Consider the following 23,764-nt stretch of genomic DNA (forward strand, 5'->3'; position numbering starts at 1 on the left):
TCGCTCAAAGTCCATCAGCTCAGAGGAAGATATGGAGTTCTAAACTACAATGAGAATGCCAGAGTCTGGGCTTTTAGCCATTTTACCATTCTGCCTTTGCAGCATGATCGATAATCTGTTTATTCACTTCTGTTAAAGCAGTATGAGTGTCTGTTTAAAATAATAAGTTATAGTATGTTGTATTCCATTACAACATGAAATTTCCAAATGCGTTACACAGAGTTTTTAAAAACATGGGTATATGCTAGAAACCACGTTCTTGGGCTACAGAAACTGAAGACGCAGTTTCTGTCTTTAGAAAGACAGAAATTTTCTTTAGGCTAATTAGGAAAAAAATATCCGTTATACCTGATAGAAAACAGATAAATGATAATTAACTTTATTTACTTGAGAGAATGAGGGAGAGAGCAGTGGGAGGGGCAAAGAGAAAGAGAATCCTGAAGTGGACTCCCCACTGAGTGCACATGGGGCTCCCTCCCTAGGACCCTGAGATCATGACCTGGGCCAAAATCAAGAGTTAGATGCTTAACCAACTGTGCCACCCAGGAACCCCAAAAATAGTTAACTTTTATTAAATGTTTACTATGTGTCAAGCATTTTTCTAAGTTCTTTTATTAACTTACTTAATCCTATCAAAACCTGTAAGATACATATAATTATTATTTCCACGTTATGAATGAGGTTAAGTGGGAGGTAACATGCTCAGCCTGTCCTCTCCTACCTCTATTCTTTATTACTAGAGATTTCTGGGTCTTTGGTGTTTTCTTGTTTTATATTGGTGGGTAATTTAAAGAAACTTTTAGATGGCTTTTTCGGGTAAGGAAGGTTGGAATCTTTGGGTTGAAGGATAATTGCTGCTTAATGATAGAAGAGAGGAAAAAAAACCCACCTCTAAGGCGTTTTGCTTTCTACCTGCTATGTAATTTCTGCATAATCTAGTTTTGTAGAATGGTGATGACCAGGAGTTCCCCCCAACTTCTCAAACCCTGGCTCTGTCTCTTCTTAAATGGTTTTGGGCAAGTTACTTAACCTCCAAAGACAGTGCTCTTGAATTGATTAAAGCATCTCTCTGTCTTGTAGGGAAGGGACAGGAGGGATTTGGGGGATAGGAGGAGAAAACTGAGTGTGAAAGGGAAAGAAAGAAAGAGGCAGGTGGTTATGAAAGTACCTAAAATGTTTCTTCCTACCATCATTCAACATTTCCCATTACATATGTGATGTTTTCTACTTGTTTAAGGATGAAATCTGTTCAAATTTCTGTCAGCTTCTTCTTAGTCAGCTGAGAACATTCTAGAATGAATGTGCTTTTATGAGAACTGACCTACCAGGCCCACCCATGCTGTTATAGTGAGATCACCTCTTGCAGCACTTGTTCTTGGTCTGTTTGCCATCTTTCCTGATGTGTCACCAATCCTGGGCTGAGAACCACACCCACAGAAACAACTCAGAAACAGACTTGCTTTAGCCACATGACATTGGTGAACTGGAATATTTTTAACTAGGTCACATAGCTATCTAGTTGATCATTTTTCCTACGTTTTCAACAGATATTTATTGAGAACTTATTTTTATCGAGCCACAGTGATATAAAGATGAGTTAATCACAGCTGCTGCTCCCTGGGCACCTTCTAGGAGTGACAAGCCTAGTTCACCGTATGCATTGCCAGAACTTAAGTTCCTTTCCAACTCTTGACTATTCATAACATTTTCCTTACAAGCTGTAATCTAGATTTTTGCCTTCTGTTTAGCTCCTATGCTAGCATCATTATTTGCAAATACATCAGAGCATCCAAATTTATCATTTTCTGTCAAGGTTGTGATTAATTTACACTTATTTTGGAGACAGGTGCTTTTTTCTGATAGTGGAAGTTAGTGCATGTGCTTACCAAAGTACCTAGCCCATGTTACTTCCTTTGTGACATTACCCTTCTGGGAGGTCTAGACCTGTGGATCCAATACTGAATGAATGAGTGAGTTGGGAGGAAAAAAAAAAGACTCTAAATGAGCAGCTACAAAGATGAATTGACTATAGTTTTTGTCCTTTTTACTCTATAATTAAAGACCTGCTTTTCTAAAGATAACTCTGTGGTTTCAATCAGATAAAATTAATTTTGACCTAGCTTGGGCATGAGATAAGAGTTCAAAAGGTTACAGTTGAAAATCTGGTGTCACTGTATGTTTGGCATCCATTTCTTAGTGAGAAACTAGGAGCTGTGCTATGTAATCCTTTCTCTCTCTCTTTTTAAAATATTTTTTAATGTCAGAATCTAAGCCCCTGTGTAGCTTAAATCTGGAACTAAGCCAAATAACTAGAATTCATTATTATCACCATCTTACCATTATCTCATCACAAATATTATTTCCACTAATGAGATTTATAATTGTGTGAGTTTTATGATGATTCTTTCCCCCAAGGAATTCCTTCCCACTCTTCCCATTTTTTTCTCAACCTAACTGTATTTATACAAACAGAGTGATGATTTACTTAATTACATAATACTAAAAGAACACTGAGTCATTACTGATTTGGGGTAGAAGAAGGAGATTGCCATACTAAAGCTATATTACAGAAACATGTCTTCCAAACATAATATTTCTCTGCTTATAGCCAAACAATCTTTTTGAAACACATTTAGGATTATTTTTAGAGTCAGATAGCTGTAGATTATCACTACTTGTTTGGGACAGACCCCACAGTCCTAATTAGACAGAATAGTAAAATACATAGGCAAGGTTACCACATCAGTCTTGCAGGTTGTGCACTGCATAATTCCAAGGCATGCCATTCACATAGACAATGATGTGAGTGGTGCCTCTGATATTGTACAATCAAGCAATCTGCATGTTTGGAAGTACTGGAAACATAGGAAGAAATAAAGAACACTTCTCTAAAAGTGTTAGGTAGACCCATAGACATCTCGTTGTCTTGGAAAGAAATTTTATTTTTAAATTGAGTTTTTCCTGAAAGCAATGAGTGTTAAGAAGTAATTTGAATAGAGGCGCCTGGGTGCCTGTGTGGCTTAGTGGGTTAAGCCTCTGCCTTCAGCTCAGGTCATGGTCTCAGGGTCCTAGGATCGAGCCCCCCATCGGGCTCTCTGCTCAACAGGGAGCCTGCTTCCCCCTCTCTCTCTGCCTGCCTCTCTGCCTACTTCTTATCTCTCTCTCTGTGTCAAATAAAATCTTTAAAAAAAAAGTAATTTGAATAAACAGAGAAGACAATTTCTCAGTAGGGAATTGATTTCACAATTAATATTCAGTTTCCAAAAAATACACCATTGGAAATGAGAAAATTTAATTTAGAACATAGACTCAGAAAGTGTATAAAGAGCAATTCAACTAGTAGAAAAGATAAAAATATGGGAAATGATTAAAGATAAGAAGCGGGGAACCTGGGTGGCTCAGTGGGTTAAAGCCTCTGCTTTTGGCTCAGGTCATGATCCCAGGGTCCTGGGATCGAGTCCCGCATCGGGCTCTCTGCTCAACAGGGAGCCTGCTTCCTCCTCTCTCTCTGCCTGCCTCTCTGCCTACTTGTGATCCCTGTCTGTCAAATAAATAAATAAAATCTTTAAAAAAAAATAAGCGAATCTGACAATAGTGAAGATTAGATAACTTTAATTCTTGCTGTACAAAACAACTAGCGCAGGGTGAAGAAGAAAAACATCTTCTAAACACACTGCTTACCTCACATGAGAATAAGGAAAATCACCAGTCTTCCAATATTGTGACTATTCAAAATGAACTAAATGTTCTAGCCAGTATAATTAGCAAAGAGAAACAAATAAAAGTTAAAAGGATTGGAAAAGAAGAAACAATGTATATGCATGTGATACAGTTGTTTATAGAGAAGAATCCAAAAGCCTACAAGAATCTAATAACGTTGCTGGATATAAGATCAATATACAAAAAAAATTACATCCAATATACCAACAACAGAGACTTAAAAAATATCATTTTAAAAAGACATCTTTTATAAAAACAACCAAAAATACTGTCTAGGAATGAGTCTAATAAAAAATTGGCAAGATTTTTATGAAGAAAGTTATACATTGGGGAGGGTATGTGCTATGGTGAGTGCTGTGAAGTGTGTAAACCTGGTGATTCACAGACCCGTACCCCTGGGGCTAATAATACATCATATGTTAATAAAAAATTTAAAAAAGAAAGTTATAAAACTCTATTGAAATGCCTATAAGAGGACCTAAATACATGGGTAATTATACCATGTTCATAAAAATGTGAATTCAGTTTCCTAAAGATGTAAACATTCTTAAAATTAGCTATAAACATAAGTTAATTCCAATTCAACTCAACCCAACAAATGTAGAACAAAATCAAGTTGCTGGTATTTGAGGTGAATCTGAAATTTTGGGGGAGCTTAGTATAATTAACGGTATCTTGGACAGGAAAAAAATCCACATAAACTTTGTTATCAAAAGGATGAAATGCTCAGATATATACTGCAATCAGAAAGCTATCTGATTTACCAAGAACTGGAATATTTATGTCAATATTAAGAAATTAAGAATGTGATTTCTTGGCAAAGGAATGGCTGTCTCAGTTGCAAGATGGCATTTTTCATTTATGACTCAAAAGGGAAGTCTGGAATACATGCCTCATGCCCAAGATATAGAATTCTAGGTTTCCAGATCTAGTGAGGAGAATGTTTTTAGCAAGTGCACCCTGCCACACATGAGAGCATCCAAAGCATCCAGAGGTATCTGACTGACTATACCTCACAGAAAGGCCACTTGTTAAACTATAACAGACATGCCACCTGTTCCTTCAGAGGCCAATAAGTGATCTTTGAACAGGGTTGGAGTTAAAAAGTAAATCTAGGCTTCACGTTTTTGCATTGTTGTAACTAAAATACTTACAACAACTGACTTGACATAAATATGCAGTCAATGTTTGCTTCTAAGATTGACTCGGTGTTTATATTTTAAAGGAAGAACACATTTGTTATGAAAAAGATTTTCCAAATAGTCTGATTGCTTTTGAAGTAGCTCTTAAAACTATAATACTATGTAATCAGCTGAACTTTCTGTACTGCAGTACCTTTCCAACTCTATAACCATGAGCTTGTGACATTTTACAGTGAAAACAGGCCCAGTTCAAAACACAAGATTACAGATGCTTCTTTTTTTAAAGTGTTATATTATTACTTTTTTCATTAAAAACTATGAATTCTCAGGAAGACTGATAAAGATAAAATCCTTGCTTCTTTTTTTAAAGTGTTATATTATTACTTTTTTCATTAAAAACTATGAATTCTCAGGAAGACTGATAAAGATAAAATCCTTGGTGGGGGGCCTGGTGTCCAACTCTTGGTTTTGGCTCAGGTCATGATCTCAGGATCATGGGAGCAAGTCCCACATGGGGCCCCCATGCTCGATGTGGAGTCTGCTTCTCTCTCCCTCCCCCTTTCCTTCCCCCTCTAATCCTCCCCTCCCCTCTCCATGCATGTGCTCTCTCTCTCTCTTTCAAATGAATAAAAAAAAAATCTTTAAAAAAAAAAGTAAAATTCTTGGCAATAAGCTTCTCCCCCACCCCACCCCATAGGCATGAGAGCATCATTCAGAATATGGAAAAATCTCAGACTAGTGACGTGACTGGTGTTTCCTTTCAACATTTTCTTCTGTGTTTCTGGCTCACCCTCTCACCCAGCTTTTTCCTCTCATACATCCTTTTCATTGTTAGAAAGAGGTAATAGACAAACACTAAAAACTTCATGGAAAGCATATATGGAAATCTGTTTCCTACAATATAAATTTTAAGTATAATTTAGCTTTTTATTTACTTTTCTGTTGTCTTGTTCACTGGTTGCTAAAAATGAGTACAATTTGAAAAGGGTGAAGAGAGTAAAAATATAGATGACTTGAACAGATCAGTTTAATTGAGTTGACATTTATAGAGTACTCCGTTCAACCATAGCAGAATACACATTTTCTCAAATTCACCAAGATAGACCACATCTGGGTCATAAAATATATCTTAACAAATTTAAAAGAACAGGAATCATGCAAAGCACATTCTTGTACCACAATGGAATTAAACTAGAAATAAATAACAGAAGGATAGCTAGAAAATCCCCAAATATCTGAAAACTAAACAACATACTTCTAAACAGCCCATGAGCTAAAGAAGAAATCTCAAGAGAAATCTAAAATATTTTGAATTAAAGAAAAATAAAAGCACAGTTTATCAAAATTTGTGGGACAGAGCAAAATCAATCTGCTTAGAGGGAAATTCATAGCATTAAATGCATACGTTAGAAAAGAAGAAAGATCTAAAATCAAAACCTAAGCTTCCACCTTAGGAAACTAGTGAAAAAGGTGAAATAAAACTTATTAGCAGGCACAGAAAACATTTTCAATTTTTCATACAATCCAATCAAAGAAATGAAAATTTTAAGTATCACTTTTCACATGCTGAATTAGGAAATTTGTATTTTTAAAATATAATATTCAGGACTGATACGGGTGAGGTGAAACAGGCACCATATATTAGTGCAACATTTTTTTTTAAAGATTTTATTTATTTATGAGAGAAAGCAGGAGAGAAGCAGAGGGAGAGGGACAAGCAGACTCCAGACTGAGTGTGGAGCCTGACTAGGGACTGATCTCAAGACCCTGAGATCATGACATGAGCTAAAACTAAGAGCTGGACACTTAACAGACTAAGCCACCCAGGCACCCCTAGTGCAACACTTTTGAAAAAGAAATTTGGCAATCTGGCTTTAAACATACTTTTTCTTTGCCCTGGTATTTCCTTTTTAATGATTATAAAGAAATAATCCCAGATTAAGAAAATATTTAATTCACAAATATATTTATAAAAGTACTATTTAAAATAGCAAAAGTGTCCAAATAAATACAGTATTAAGTAGAACAAGGTATATATACTCATTGGAATAGGATGTGGTCATGAAAATTGATATTTTGGGAGAATTTCTAGTAACTTAATAACAACAATAAGTGAAAAAGAGTATGGAACAAAAATTGTATGGATAGAAATAAGATCAGAAAGAAATGTGCCAAAATGAAAACTAGTTTCTTGGGGTGATGGGTTTGCCCTTCTTGCTGCTTCTCTATTATTTCCCAAAGACCCCTGATGGACATGGTGTGTGTGTTCATGAGCTTTGGAGATCTGTGGTTTGGGTTATTGGTCACTGGTTTGCCATGAGTCTCAGTTCTCATTTGTAACGTGAGGATGATGATTAAAGGCCTCTTCCTAGGTGACTGTGAGGATTGAAGAGAATGTATGCAGAAGCTTTAGTACAAGGCCTGTCATACATTAAGTCCCCAGTAAATGCTAGTTATTGTTACCGGTTAGACAAGGGTGGGAGGAGTCCTATCAAGATTTCAACTTCATCCAAATTTGCATAGGGGGGTTTTACTTCTACATACAACTCTATTTACTTATTCCTTTGGATAGTATACATGTTCAAGACATGTATTTACTGATTGCGGGGTATTTTGAGTTCATAGGGGCAACTGAATATCCTTTTGTGCACAAGAAGAAAGAAAGAAAGAAAGAAAGAAAGAAAGAAAGAAAGAAAGAAAGAAAGAAAAACAAAAGAAAGAAAATATACACTAGGAAATCTTAAGTGTATTTGACTCTGTATATTAAAAAATGGTACACCCAGGACCACACCAGTGAGATTGAGAAAAGAATTTGAAGCTACTGGCTTTAGCTACTTATTACCTCAAGTCTGCAGGTTTTGTTTTGTTTTGTTTTGTTTTTTCAGAGTAAGAGATAGTAATCTGTACTTCCTTCTTTTCCCGGGCTGGCTGGATGGGAGGCCAGAGAATATGATAGCTCCACAGAACAAATTTCCCATAGGATCATTAGTAGACCGAGAAATCCCTTGATACTTCAGGATTCTTTTTAATATAAATTTCGGTGTTGTTTTAAACAATGTTAATACAGTGTTCTATGTTGTTGTTGTTGTTTTTAACATTTATTTATTAATTTAGGAGAGAGAGAGTGGGGAGGGGCACAGAGAGAGAATCCTCAAGCAGACTCCTCCTGGTCCCCTAATGAGTGTGGAGCCCAAAGCAGAGCCCAGTCCCAGGATCCTGAGATCATGACCTGAGTCAAAACCAAAGGTCAGCCACTCAACCCACTGAGCCACCTAGGTGCCCCTTCTCGATGTTTTTACTACCAAAAACAGAATCTGTCCATAGTGGGAACACCATGTATCCTGATAATAATTAATAATTTTAAAAGAAGATTCCCTTGTCTCTGCTTACAATAAAACTTGCATTCACTCAAACATTCCTAAAGGAGGGAAGCAAGTAGAAAAATGAAGTACTGGCCCTTCATGATGAAGAAATCTTCTATAGTTTTGTTCAGAGATTAACTGCATGCATCAAAAAGTGCTTGGACTTCACCAAAGTAATGAATATTTTTGTATTACCTTTGTATTAACTTTGGCTTTAAGGTTCTAATTCCTCAAATTTAATAGGGAATATTTCTGTGAGTAATAGCATTTATAAGGGGGAAAGTTTAAGGTAGAACATTGGAGGTGTTATTTTGGATTTTGCAGGAACATAAATGAACTTTTTATTGTAACCTTGGGTGTCTATGGACTTGCAATGTCTTTTACCACTTATTTGCAGGTTTTTAAAAGACATTAATACTGGGGTGCCTGGGTAGCTCAGTTGGTTAAGCATCAGCCTTCGGCTCAGGTCCCGATCTCAGGGTCCTGGGACTGAGCCCCAAGTCAGGCTCCCTGCTCTGCTGGGAGTCTGCTTCTCCCTCTCCCTTTGCCTCTCTCCCCGCTTGTGCTCTCTCTCTCTCTCCCTTACTCTGTGCTCTCTCTCAAATAGATAAATAAAATCTTAAAAAAAAAAAAAAAAGACAGGGGTGCCTGGGTGACTCAGTCATTAGGCGTCTGCCTTCGGCTCAGGTCATGATCTCAGGGTCCTGGGATCAAGGCCCGCATCAGGCTCTCTGCTCAGCAAGGAGCCTGCTTCTCTCTTTGCCTTTCTCCCGGTTTATGCTCTCTCTCTTAAATAAATAAATAAATAAATATCTTGGGGGGAAAAAAAAGACATTAATACCCAGAACTTATTACTTTGATCTCTGAAGATGCTGTTATAATTAGACATTGCATAATGAAGTTCTTCTGATTTTCCTAGCAACTGCATCTCTCTTCTAAGGTAAGGTCCATTATACTGAATTTAGGGTTAAAGCAGATGGTGTCATAGACTGGCCCTCTAAATTGCATTGCAATCTTGTAAGATTTGAAATAAAAAATTTCAGAAACTTGCTTATGTTTGAAATTGCAGCATCACTCAGGGAAATTAAGGGAAATAAATATCCTGGGAAATTAAGACCTACAGTTAAAATCAAATCAGAAGCATAGCTAGCTTAAATAGCAACTTGAATATATTGTCCTATATTATTTATTTTGAAATCCTACCTAAAGACAAAGTTGTTTTGTTTTGTTTTTTTAATCAAACTGCTGTTTTAGGAAATTGTGGGCTTTTTTTTTTTTTAAGATTTTATTTATTTATTTGACAGACAGAGTGAAAGAGCACAAGCAGTGGGAGCAGTAGAGGGAGAGGGAGAAGCAGGCTCCCTGCTGGGGCTCGATCCCAGGACCCTGGGATCATGACCTGAGCCAAAGGCAGATGCCTAACTCTCTGAGCTACCCAGGTGCTCCATGTGGGCTTTTAAAAAAAATTTAAATTCAATTAGCCACGGTATAGTACATCATTGGTTTTTGATATAATGTTCAATGATTCATCAGTTCAGTAACACCCAGTGCTCATCCCATCACATGCCCTTCTTAATGCCCATCACCCAGTTACCCCATCCCCCCACCAACCTCCCTTTCTGCAACACTCAGTTTATTTCCCTGGAGTTAGGAGTCTCATATGGAGGAAACTGTGGGGTTTTTTTAAAATGGTTTTCTGTTTTTTGGACAATGATTTCTTTGATTTTAAGCTAAAGAGCCAGAAAATTTTAGCAGAACCTTTGTGTTCTTGATTGCTGATGTAAGAGTCACTGGGCAAAGAGAAACCTCAATGACAATCCAGTCACTAATCCTAATGAGCTGTATAACTTTGAATACCCTGGGGTCTACGATAATTAGGCTTTAGGTTTTAAATGTATATTTTCAATGGTTCTCCGTTTTTTCATGTTGAAAAAGGAGATTTGCCCAAATAACGTCCAAGGTCTTTCCTAAACTAATGTTTTATCATGATAATTACAAATTATCTAAAGTTATAATACTGATGGTAAATGTTCTTAAAATAGTCTGCTTCTCTTTGGGATTTCTTTTCTGCTTATTATTTCAACTGTATCTTTATGTAAATGATTCCTAAACCTGTATCTGGAGACTTGACTTTCTCTGCTAAGCTCCAAAGCCAGGTTAACTGTCTGCTGGATGTGACTGGCCTGCCATTCTCTCTAAATCAACCTTCTCACAACGCTGCTGGCCATTTCTTACCGTCCCACCTCCTAGACTAGCTACATTTCCTGATTCTCCTATTTATGAAAAAGAAACTGTCATTTTCTCCCAACTAACCAGATTCAGAGCCACCAAGGCATTCTTAACTTCTTTTGCCAATTCCACCATCAAGTGGTTGCAAAGCCCTGTCAATTCTTTGTATTTTGTTTTTTCTTCAATCTCTCTTTTTCCACTTTCCCTATCACCACCTTGGTTTCAACCCAGCTCTTGTCATAGAGTAGCCCTTAATTCCTCTTCTAGGTCCTCTCTTTTCTAATCTATTATATGCCATTTCCAGATAAAGACAACTATAATATAATTTGCCAACACAAACGAGCTTAACTCACGAAAGCCTTTAACTGTTTGGTTTTAATCTACCCTTTCCTCCCCATCTCCCACTGATTCCCATGAATCCCTTCTCTTAATGGATGCTACTCACTGTCCAGGAGGCACTTTGTGTGGCCTGAGCATTTATGTGACCATCACCAACAAGGCTTGCCCACACCTGCCACCACATCCATCCAAACCTATTCAACCCAGCTTAGTCCACATCCTCCATGTGGCTCTTCTCACCTCCAGAGCCCACAGTGCTCCACCTGTTGCTAACTGCCTACTTTAGACGACACTCTTCATGTCCTGCTTTATCATGTTCTGCCTTAAGTTGTTCTATTTTTGGAATAAAAATGTGATCATAACAATTATATGGCTTGCTAAAAGTTTAGAAGCCAGAGAACCAGTCATCTCTAAAATTTTGATCTATTCCATGCCTTTTTCATGTGTCTGTTTCCTACAGTTATAATTAGAGCATAAATACAATTGTGCATCCAATATGTATAGGTGTTTTTTTCCCCTTTTTGTTTCACTCAGTATACAAAGGGAAAAAAACACCTATACTTTAGGATAATATAGTAATGCAGAGGAGGATAGGGGAACAGCTAACCCAGTTGGAAGGGGAGAGAGTCAAAAAGGAGCTGTGACAGCAGTTTAACTGAATTTCTGAGGACCTGCCAGAGTTAGCCAGAAGGAAGAGAGAAAAAGAGGCAAAAGCAGAGAGTGTGCAGAAGTAAGAGGCACGGAGCACTGACGTTCATCTCAGAGATGGCAGATAGTTCACTGTGGGATGTGCTAGAGAGCCTGTGGCCAGGAGCTGATAACATCACGGAAGGTTTGGGTGCAAACAAGCAACATGAATACCATCTGCCAATGATGGGGAGCCCCTTACTGTTAGTAAGCGCTTGGGCCAAATATATGGGTGAAATTGCTAACTTTTGATGACATATACAGCTAATTGTCTACTCAATATTCAACCTCCTTTTCTTTCTAACAGGAGCCTGATTTTGTAAAGGGTGGCAATAAGCCAAATTAAAATACTCCTCTCCCCAGACTTCCGTATGGTCTGAAGAAACCACATAACCCAGTTTTTGCACAGTTAGATATAAGCAGGCATGCAATGCTGCTGGGAAAGCTTTTAAGACTTAGCCGGCATGTATCTTTTTTCCTTCTCTTTTGTTCCATCTCTCTTGCCTAGAATGCAGACACAAGTCCTAGAAGTAGAGCAGCCATCTTTCAACCATGAGGAAGAAAACTGCAAGTCCTGATGACTTTCTTAAGCAGCTGCCCTTGTACTGGGCTGTATACCTCCTTGTATATCTTTTACCACGAGAAGAAAATCAGTCTTAGTTTGGTTAAGCTACTGAGTTAGATTCATGCAACTGAATGTGATCCTATCTAGTAGAATGCCATATCCATTCTTAGAGATTGTTTTAAAGATTTTATTTATTTATTTGAAAGAGAGAGAGAGAAAGAACATGAGCTGGAGAGGGGGTACAGAGGGAGGGGGGCAGAGGGAGAGGGAAAAGTAGGCTCCCTGCTAAGCATGGAGCCCCAATGTAGGACTCAATCGCAGGACCCCAGGTTCATGACCTGAGCTACAGGCAGACGCCTAAACAACTGAGCCACCCAGGCGCCCCCATTTCTTGGAGACTTGAACTGAACTTAGCGTCTAAGAGATTCTGAGAAGTCCTATTTAACTTTAACATACTGCTAAGATTATTTGACTACAGAAATCTTTTTCCTCACAATACTTAGTGTGTCTCACTGTACACGAGTGTTCTGCAGAAGTCTGAAAAATGTTACTCTTTTTGGGTTGATCCAGAAGATGAATAGTTGTGACATTCTACAGGATAGGGAATATAGGAGGAATGACATAAGTTAGGGGAGAAAGATGATGAATTTAGTTTTGAACATGTTGAATTTAAGGTGTCTAAGTAGAGCTGTCCATTGGTTGTTGGATATACAGCCCTGAATCTCATAACTGAGATTTGGAAATAAGCAGGTAGATGGTGCTTAATAAACTGTGATTGTCAAAGTAGAAAGCATTCTAGGAGTGTTTTTAACTGATGAAGAAATTAGCAGTCTAGTTTTGATCCCTTCCTTTAACTGCCTGGCTATGCCACCTCTCTCATAGAAGACTCCTCTGAAAATCAGACACATCAGACATCAAATCCTCACTTGTCTGCTTACTGTGACCCGGCTCAGGCATCTGACTTCTCTGACTGTCAGTATCCAAGGGTTGACAACCTAACCTTAGAGGGTCGTTGTGAGAATCGTTAACACACTCAACACTGTGCCTGGAAGCTGCAGCTACTCCATTAATGCTAATGTCCCTCTCCCTCTAGCTGGAGAAGATCTGTTACCTCATACTTTCGTTTCCTGTGTGTTGCTTTCACAGACGTGAGGCAACATTTAAAATTAAGCCAGGGCAACAATGTAGCTTCTGCCTATTAAAGATCTCTATGTAACTTGAAGATGAAATTCCAGGGCGCGTCAGAAGAGATTGTATGTACGTGATGGATTTGCATTTTACTATTGTATGGATTTAACAAAACTTAAAGTGCTTCCTGGGTCTTGCTGTTGTCTACTGCTTCATAAATATTAACTCATTGAACATTAATAGTAATCTTATTAATTAGATGCTATTATTATTCCCATAGGGCAGAGGAGGAAATGGTTGCACAGCAGGTTATTTATTTATCATTGCCCGTAGTCACTCAGCTAGTAGGTGGTAGAGCCAAGTCCCGCCTGGGGACTCAGGCCAGTCCTTGCTCCTAAAACACTAGGCTACTACATAAAAGACACAGATAAATAAAGGGAGTCACCCATATTGATCGCTGTTCTTTCATCCTCGTGAGGCCTTTAGTCATTCTTGCTTTGTCTATTTTCTTACATTTAAAAGAATAGTAATTTGCCTCTGAGCATCTTTTCATCACTGTCAGGAGTAGCAATATGTATGGAAAGTTTTAGTTAAAAGGGCTATTTAGAGGAAAAAGTTTTTTTTTTTTAATTTATTTATTTGACGGACAGAGATCACAAGTAGGCAGAGAGGCAGACAGAGAGAGAGAGGAAGGGAAGCAGGCTCCCCGCCAAGCAGAGAGCCCGATGTGGGGCTCGATCCCAGGACCCTAGGATCATGACCCGAGCCGAAGGCAGAGGCTTTAACCCACTGAGCCACCCAGGTGCCCCTAGAGGAAAAGTTTTAAAATTTGTGTCAGTCAGTGCTGTCCAGAGTCGCTATCTCTGTAACAACAACACTGTTCTTGTTTGTTTGAACTTTCTAGGCTCCATATAATTAATTTAAACATGAGAGAGCATGTGTGCATTTTTTTTTTTTTTTTTTTTAAAGAAAACCACTGCTTACCTTCCTGGAAGAGCACATGTAGTTTCAAAGGCTCTCACTCCCTTCCTAGGAATGAGCAGCTGTAGCCAGGAAGCACATGAAGTAAGAAACAGTGCCAGTGGCAGGAGGCTTAAATTAAAGCTTAAGGAAATTCCCAAGATGATGTTTTAATGGGCATAGACCTAGGTAGGAAAAAAAACACAGGATTATTTCAATGGAAATAATTCTCCATCTAATTTTTTCCCAACAGTCTTCTAGGTCCAAGAGAGGTAAGATCGTATTTATGGAAAATTGATGGATAAACAATGATTTCTTTTAAAAAAAAATTGAAAACCCATGTCTGATCTCCAGTGTATATTTACTGGATGATCTAAATTTGGCACTTACATCTTTCACATCACTTTCTCTCTCTGTAAATGCGTGCAACTATTCCTGTTCCCTCCCACACACTGATGCTTCAAGGATAAACGAGATCATGTTTATAGTTCAATGAGGAAAGATACTAGGTGTACGAAAAATATCACTAGTACAAAGTTCTTCCTTCCCTTGGAAAAGTATAGTAATACCATGTGTATACATACAGTCTTATTGAAGAATCAAAATTTTCCATAGAAGTGATTATTTTTTGCAGAAAATAGATATTTATCCCATTTAGGACTAACAGTTTCTTTTTAAATTTTTAACCATTTTTCCAATTTTCTAATTTGAACTTGTTGATTTTTTCTTTAAATTAATATTTATTGGGGCGCCTGGGTGGCTCAGTGGGTTAAGCCTCTGTCTTAGGCTCAGGTCATGATCCCAGGGTCCTGGGATCAAGCCCTGCATCAGGCTCTCTGCTCAGCAGGGGGCCTGCTTCCTCCCTCTCTTTCTGCCTACTTGTGATCTCTGTCTGTCAAATAAATAAATACAATCTTTTAAAAAAATTAATATTTATTGAATGCTTACTACCTGCAATGTACTTTAATAGAACTCTTTCCTTCTGATTAAACAAAATGTATCTTATCTTCTATCAAAAACCCTTCTTCATCCATAAATGAAAAGGGAATTTGAATTTGCTTCAAGGATAATATCAGCCAACACCACAAAGATGCTAATGCATTTTTAAGCTATAGGAATATAAGCCCCAGACCTAAGTTAAGGGAACTACTAGTTCTGTCTTATTCTACACCAGTCCAGATAAACCTGGACTGGAGTCCTAGATGCACAGTATAGGAACAACATTGATAAACTGTAGTATATCTGAAAGGGAATGACTAAGCTGGTGAAAGCTGTGGAAATCATCCCACATGGACAACTAAACGAACACTTGGAGAAGAGAAGAGTTAAACGGAGCAATACAACTTCGAATCTCTGAATACCTATCAGAAAGGAAATTGGACCTATTCCACATAGTTGCAGAAAAGTAAACTATAAACATAGGTAGAATTTTTTTTTTTTAGTTTTCTTGCTATTTTTATTTTTTCTTTTTTTAAAAAAATTAACACATAATGTATTGGCAATCTGGGTGGCTCAGTTGGTTAAGCAACTGCCTTTGGCTTAGGTCGTGATCCTGGAGTCCCAGGATCAAGTCCTGTATTGGGCTCCCTGCTTGGTGGGGAGTCTCCTTCTCCCTCTGACTCTTCCCCCTTCATGGTCTCTCTCTCTCATCCTCTCTCAGATAAATAATAAATACAATCTTTAAAAAAACATATAATATATTCTTTGTTTCAGGGGTACATGTCTGTGAATCATCAGTCTTACACAACTCATAGCACTCACCATAGCACATACCCTTCCCGATGTCCATCATAGGTCCAACATAGGTAGAATTTTAAGAGAGATGTCCCAGTTAAATAAAACACTACCAAAAATGAAAAGGGCTTCTTTGGGACTTTTGTTGACTGAGATTTCTAGAACAGAAACTGGATGACTATTGGACAGAGATTTTGTGGAGAGATTTCCTATGGGGTGAGAAGTTGGGCTTAAGGACCCCTAAGGTCCCTTCTTGAAGCTGAATATCCTGTATTATTCGGAACCTCACTCATTGTGGTAAGTTATAACAGAGTGACACCTTTTCAGCCTTTTAGTGCTTTGTCTCTGCACTAAAAGGCCTCACTCAGGGGCACCTGAATGGCTCAGACGGTTGGGCATCTGCCTTCAGCTCAGGTCATGATCTCAGGGTCCTGGGATTGAGCCCCATGCTGGGAGGCCTGCTCAGTGGGACCCTTCTTCTCCCTCTGCTCCCTACCCATGCTCTCTTCTCACTATCTCTGTCCGTCTGTCCTCAAATAAGGAAATAAAAATTTTTTTAAAAAGGCCTCACTCAGACTGCTATGTGTTTTTTTGTCTTCATGGGTATTTTTTATAGTTCTGTCATCCTTTTTATTACAAGGTGGCCTCAACTCATTCCTTCTTTTAATGTCATCCCACTTCATTTTAATTTGTTACTTCTAATATGTTGTGGTCAAGGAAAACAGAATAACCAAACTTATTAACATTGCATGAATAATTTAAATGAACATCTGAAGAGGTCTCCCATGAATAAGGTCTTTGGTGCATGGACTTTTTGTCATCTGTTTTAGTTCTTAAAGGCCTTTTTAGCTTTCTTCCAAGTTCTTGGAGGGTATTCTAGATTTAATTCTGGAAACTTGTTATTGAAATTCCGTAAGTTTGCTAAGATTCCTACTAATTCATAAAATTTAAGAAGAAAATTCTAAATCCATTACTGATTTTTTCCAAAATAATCATAAGCAGTGATATACTCATCACTGAGCAAGATTTTCCTTATGTAGATAAACTTCCCCTGAACAGCTTCTTCAGAATGGAAATAGAATTTATAACTAGACTATGTAACCAAATGAAATTGATTAGAATGCTAATTACTTTTCTCTCCTGAGCTGTTTCACAAGGAAAGTATTGGTGTAAAAGTACAGATTCCTTTAGAATATGGGGAATCATTCTGATTTTGTTGGTGTTCTTAACCCTGTACTTATATATGGCAATAGTTTAAACATAATTCAACAATATTTAATGAGGAGTGGCTCAGTTGTTAGTTAAGCTTCTGCCTTCGTGACTCAGGTCTTGATCCCAGGGTCCTGGAATGGAGCCCCACATCAGGCTCCCTGCTCAATGGGGAGCCTGCTTCTCCCTCTCCCACTCCCCCTTCTTGTGTTCCCTCTCTCACTGTCTCTTTCTGTGAAATAAACGGATAAAATCTTCAAAAAATATTTAATGAAAACTTATTCTATACCCAGCAAGTGCTCTCAGTTAAGAATAATGAAGAATATAAGAAAAACATAATAGGGGCACCTGGGTGGCTCAGTCAGTTAAGGTGGCTGCTTTTGGCTCAGGTCATGATCCCAGGGCCCTGGGATGGAGCACTGCCATGTCGGGCTCCCCGACTCAGCAAAGAGTGTACTTCTCCCTCTCCGCCGGCTGCTCTGCCTACTTGTTCTCTCTCTATCTCTTTGTCAAGTAAATAAATAAAATCTTTAAAAAAAAACATAATAATGTTTTATATAAACTAAGTATGAAAGACTACTTTGCCATTAAGGAACTTAATGTCTTGTTAATTAAGCAAGAGCCAGTTATAAAGCAATCACGGAAGTATCTTATCCAGGCAGAACTGGTGCAGATAGTAAATGTTTCTGTAATCTGTAATGAGAAATGGAGTAGTTCTGCCTCAATACCACAGACTCAGGGGTTAGTAATAAATGTGCTCTTTCTTTAATTTACTTTGGCCATTAGGTTAATATTGGGCCTATGAGACTTTAGATATTATAATTTCCTATCACTTATTTGGTAAAAAGAATAATTTGGAGAGGTGTTCCAGTGACTCGAATGAGAAAGTATCCGTAAGATACGAAGAAAACTCCAACACTACCAATATTTGAAAACTCAAAGGGTTTGGTTACTAAGTGTTATATAAATTGCTGTCCCATACCTTTTGCCAGTCCCCAGTATTGGCCAGAGGAATAATTTTAATGTCTCCCAAACAGATGAAGCTGACTTCATCCCAGTTCTTCTTGGGAAATACAAATTGCTTATATATCCCCAGATGAGCCATGAAAAATATGAACTTGAGACCCATAACTCTGAATTGTCATCATCAGTAACACACAACTGAATTAGGTACTTGTAATGTAGTTAATTTTCTGGGAAATATTCAAAGGCACGGAATGAACATGGCAATAAAACACGGCTGTCTACTTAACTTTTGCCTCCTCCTGGATGTGTGCATGGAATCATATTTTCTTAGAAGCTGCAAAAGTCCCAGACTCAAGTGCTATTTAATCTCCTTCCATAAGCAGCAGCCCTGAGCAATCCTATCCACAATTAGCTGCTTCTGGTTGCTACTAAGTTGCCCCCATAACTTACTTCACAACATTATTGTTTCACAGCACTTCGCATTTTATATGGAGTGAGAGTGCTTGGAAAGACCAATTTCTCTTTGTCATGCCCCTGCCTCTAGACAAGGATGTTTTACGCTGCCCATTAGCCAGTCCTGTGACCCTTTTCTTTTAGCACCTTGGATCTGAATTAGGGAACGCTTTTTACATCAAAATGGATACACCTCTGGTAAAGTAAGCATTGATTGTTTAGCCCAAATGCCCCCCCACGCCCCCCACCCCCCCGCCAAGGCAGCAGAAAAGCAGCGAAGGCCACTTAGCAGTTACTGCGCTTTCCAAAGCCCACGACCCAGAGCCGGGTTGGGGGGTTCCTTTCCTGCACCGCGAGGCTCCGGGAGAAGGGGTGGCAGAGATGGGGAGTGGAGGGGAGGGTTTGTTTTGCTGGGGGATGTGGGAAGGAGGCGCTAGCCTGTTTCGCGGTTTTTTAAGCCCCTTGGCATGTCCTGACCTGATCAAGAGGGAGTCAACTGCTCTCTGGAATGTTCCGGGAGAAGGTGGGAGACTGCTTCCCAGAAGAGGCCTGTGGGTGCTGGAGGGCACCAGGGGGGTCACGCAGGGAGATGCAGGGCAAGCGCCGGGAGGAGCACGAGGGAAGCTGGGGGCCGAGGTGACCCGTACCCGCGGGAGCTAAGGCGGGCGGAACTAGCTGGTGGTAGCGAGGCTTCGAGGGCGGCCCGAGGGGCCGGGAGACCCCTCCCGGGGCGCGGCGGCAGCAGCGGCGGCGACCCGGCAGCGCAGGCTGCACCGCCCCGGCTGTCAAGCGAGCGCTGGGGGCGGGCAGGAGGAAGGGGTGGAGGTGCAAGGGGAGGAGGGCTGGCACCGGAGCGCCGCGGTGTCGGTGCAATAAAAATGCATCCCATGGAACTGCCCATGGAGAAGGACGGGACCGAGACGCGGCCGCGAGAGGAGGTGGTAAAAGCGGAGGAGGACGCCCGGGAGGCAGTGGCGGCAGCGGCGGCCGGGAAGTGAAAGGTCTCGCAAAGTTCAGCGGCCGCTGCGGGCGCTGAGCCCCGGGCTAGCGGCGGAGAAGCCCGCGGGACCGCTCCGCAGGGGCTGCGCGGCCAGGCCGGCTATGGTCCGGGGGCTCCCGTCGCCCCTGAGGTGCCCGGGCCCCTCCAGGCCGGTGCGCGAGGGTCACCCCACCGCCCGGCGCGGCCCCGGCCCGCGGCTCCCAGCAGCCGGCGCCCACTGAGCGAGCTTGGCGCCCCAGGAGGGGGAAGAAATAAAGAGCCCCAGTTCTTCCCGAGGACTGTTGGCGCTTCATCCCACAACCGAGAGGGCTCGGCTCCCTCCCGCACCCGCCCGGCCCGGGTCCTCCCGGCTCCTCCCGGCCATGGGGAGCTGCGCGCGGCTGCTGCTGCTCTGGGGCTGCTCCGCGGTGGCCGCAGGTGGGTGGTGACGCTGCTGGGCCCCCACCCCCTTTCCCTTGCTCTTTCTGTTCCCTACCTCGGGACTCGGGGATGCACGGGAGTGCGGGCTGGGAGCGCTAAGCTCAGCTCCGGAGGATGAAATGAGTGGCCATGTTCCGCCTCTTTCCCCCGGGTCTCTGCAGTTTAAAATACTATTGATTTTTTTTTTTTCCGACTGCGATACACATGCCCTCAGATAACCCAATATCCTGGGTGCGCCCTGCCGGAGATACCACGACCTTGGTTTCTTTCTCGGTTTGAGCTTGTGAAAAACTGCTTTTCCACTTTGTGAGGGAACAAAGGACCAAGCTCGCCATCCCCCGGCACTTCATGGCCTGAGGAATGATGGGGAGGGATGGCCCAGCGACCCTGGGCGCGCGTGGGCCGCGGCTGCTCTCTCGTGGAGAGAGATCGCCGCAGTCCCCCACCTCATGCTGGGCACTAGGGAACCAGGTAGGGACACCTGGGTGGGGTGTGTGCCCTTTCTCTACGGCAGTGGCTGGAACGCAGTGAGACCCCGGGCTGGGACGATAGGAGGTGATCACTCTGGGTTGCACGAGCTGGCTGGCCGCCCCTAGGGAATTGGTACCCTGGCTGAGGCTCCGTGGGAGGTCGGGGGCGGGTCTGCTCTCTGTCTCGGTAACTGGACGGCCGGCAAAGGTGTCGTCAGAGGCTCTCTCCCTCCTGCTCCCACCCCGGCTTTCCTAGGCTGTCCTTGGCCGCCCGTTCCCAGCGCGCCGTCTCTAAATTCGGGAACCCCCCTTCTGTTCCTCTCCCTCCCCCTTGAGGTCACCTGGTTTTTAGTCAGGGGTAAGTGCAGCTCACTGTGTGAGGGGGAAAGAAAGTGAGGGACTGACTCTTCACGCATCCAATCTCTCAAACGTTTCTCCTTTGCTCTAGAAAGGGGAGTGTGGGCTGGAGGGTCCGACTGGTGGACAGAGAACATTGGCGCCCTATACCTTCCCTTCTTCCACTCTGCCCCCCAGAGACGCTGGCAAACAGTAAAGCAAAGTTTTAGAATCTTCACCCCAAATCAGCCAGATTCAGGAGCATCCTTGCTATACTTCTTTGCGGAGTCACTTCTTTGCGGAGCTCCAAGTATTTTGCCCACCAATTATTTATCTGGCTCCAGTCCTTTCTGTACTTACTACTTTGAAGGCATTTAAAACGATCCAGTACTTTCCCCCAAGGAGCCATTAGAGGTCTAAGATTTTACTTTAATTCTTCTTAGGGATGCACCCCTGCCTGCATTTATGCATGGTCCCCCAACCACAAAGTGAATTTTATTAAATCTTTCCCTTTTCAAACCATATTATGGCAAAAACATGCAAGCAATCAAGAGGTTGTAAATAAATATCACAAGGCAAGTGTTTCAAGTCAAAAATACTTGTACGGGCAGTATATGATTTTCCCTGAAATGCTTTGCAGGTGAGTCATAGCACACTGTGTGTTTGGGTGATCCTGGCCACAAGCAACTGTTGCTGCCGCTAATCAGAACAGTGGCAAACAGTCTGGGCATAATGCACTTTGAATATGACATTTAAAAAACCGTGCCTAAAGAAGCCCTTTCTTTTGGTTGCAGAGCCTATGTGGGGCTGGTGATTGTCAGTCAGTGTGTGAAATGTCTCTGTTTTAGTCTAAGCTGTCATTTGGCTTCTCCAACAGCCCAGTGATAACAGTTCAGAGGTGCTCTCTCTTAAGAAGCAGAAACGTTCAATTAGCCGGAATTTGGGGTTTGACTTCCTTTTCCTTCTTTCCTTCTCTGTTTTAACTTCTAAAATAGATGATTTTGCTTAAGGTATTCATAATTAACATGACAAACCCAAATTAAAGGATTAAAATACGTAGTCAAGATGTTAATAAGAGGATAATGTTTATCATTTTAAGTCATTTTGAAACATTAAAGTCTGTTGGACCTTTGTTTGGGTGGAAGCACATGTTTCTTTAAGAAGGTGTTTTAGTTCACAGATAATGTTTAAAGGTGCTGTTAGTGGCTGCCAGACTGTAAACATTCTCCTGTTAAGCAAACAGGCAACTACTATATAATCTGTCATAGGTAGAAGCCCTCAAGAGGCAGAGAGCATGTCAAATAAGCTCTTCTGCCATTTGGCAGTTTAGAGATTTTTTCCTTAGTTATATTTACTCAATATCAAAAATAGATATGTATCTGAGCACCAGCGGTCTCTCATTTTGCCTCCCTAAGTGAGATCCCACTGTATATTGATAAATATCTCATATTGCTTTTCCTAGGGAATTTGTCCTGTCACATTTTTGGATTAAAAATATAATAGAATAAAACATTTCCTCCTTAATGCATCCTAATAAGCATGTTAGATAATGCTAAGGACTCAAATTATATCTGAAAGACTAAATTTGGTGATCTTAAAAACATTATTGTTTTTAGGGATTATTTAAGTCATACTTCAAAACAAACACGTATTTCAAATATAGGGAATGTTTAGAAAGCAAAGTATTTAAAAAGTTCAGGCCAATATCTTTCCCCCAGTGTTTCCCTTTTCCTTCCTCTCACCCTTTATCTGTGTGATTTTCCCCTCTTTGTGTGAATCATATATCTGACCATGAAATGCACGCACACACACATGCAGGCTCACACACATATAGACAAATGCACTGGAAACACAGGACAGTATTCTGTGCTCCAATTTGATAGAATTTCCTCTTTAGTGAAAGTCTTAAGCTCTTTGGGGATAACTTGACCGTTGAAGACAGAAGAGGTTTCCAGATGGGTTTGTCTTGAATAACATATGCTTTCCCTTTCCTAGGACTGAGTGGAGTAGCCGGAGTGAGTTCCCGCTGTGAAAAAGCCTGCAACCCTCGGATGGGGAACTTGGCTTTAGGGAGAAAACTCCGGGCCGACACCACCTGTGGCCAGAATGCCACTGAACTGTACTGCTCCTACAGCGAGAACGCTGATCTGACTTGTCGGCAGCCCAAATGTGACAAATGCAATGCTGCCCAGCCTCACCTGGCTCACCTGCCAGCCGCCATGGCAGACTCATCGTTCAGGTTTCCCCGCACGTGGTGGCAGTCTGCTGAGGATGTGCACAGGGAAAAGATCCAGTTAGACCTAGAAGCTGAATTCTACTTCACTCATCTAATTATGGTGTTCAAGTCCCCCAGGCCAGCAGCCATGGTGCTGGACCGGTCCCAGGACTTTGGGAAGACATGGAAGCCTTACAAGTACTTTGCCACGAACTGCTCAGCTACATTTGGGCTGGAAGATGATGTCGTCAAGAAGGGAGCTATTTGCACTTCGAGATACTCCAATCCTTTTCCGTGCACTGGAGGAGAGGTAAGAGCACACGTTTAACTCTACGCTGTAAGTAAGGTAGAAAAATGTTACCAGCCCACATTTTTTTTAAAGCATGAAGGTGTACTTGTAGCAACATGAATGAAATTAGAATTTTTCATGAGCTTTATTTGTCATAAATTATTTCTCACCCTTAGATATGGATGTGTAGTCCTTTTCAAGCAGGTTGTCCACTGGCTGGGTTTGGCTGGGAATTCTAAGGTTTTAATTTTCTTAATTTTAGGAAGAGTAGATACATGGCATCATCACTCTATCTTTGAGGTTTTAAGGGCTAATGATTTCTTCAGTTAGTGAGACTACTTACTGTAATTCCAAAGGAACAGGAGTTACTGAGACAGCCAGTTCCTGGAGTCCATGCATGCTGGTATCTTCCTGAAACTGTTAACATAAATAGGAAGTAAATAAAACTAAGGCCAAGGGAGAAAAAAAATCTGTTTGTCAGAAGGATACTTTTGTATAACAGTGGAGTTTTATTGTTAAGATTACAAGAATGCATAGCAA

At 40.9% G+C, this 23,764-nt stretch overlaps 1 protein-coding gene across 2 annotated transcripts in view; it reads left to right on the top strand.

The window, feature by feature from the left end:
• Positions 1 to 19,302: 19,302 nt before the first annotated feature.
• Positions 19,303 to 23,764, top strand: part of NTN4 (netrin 4) — a 121,586-nt gene continuing 117,124 nt past the window's right edge. For both annotated transcript variants that reach the window (XM_080809925.1, XM_080809926.1), the window contains exons 1-2: positions 19,303 to 19,911; positions 22,716 to 23,245. In XM_080809925.1, the coding sequence (XP_080666051.1) occupies positions 19,857 to 19,911; positions 22,716 to 23,245 (585 nt within the window). In that variant the 5' untranslated portion in view covers positions 19,303 to 19,856. The remainder of the gene's footprint in view (positions 19,912 to 22,715; positions 23,246 to 23,764) is intronic.

Source organism: Martes martes, assembly GCF_963455335.1.
Source record: "Martes martes genome assembly, chromosome: 8".
Lineage (NCBI taxonomy): Eukaryota > Metazoa > Chordata > Mammalia > Carnivora > Mustelidae > Martes > Martes martes.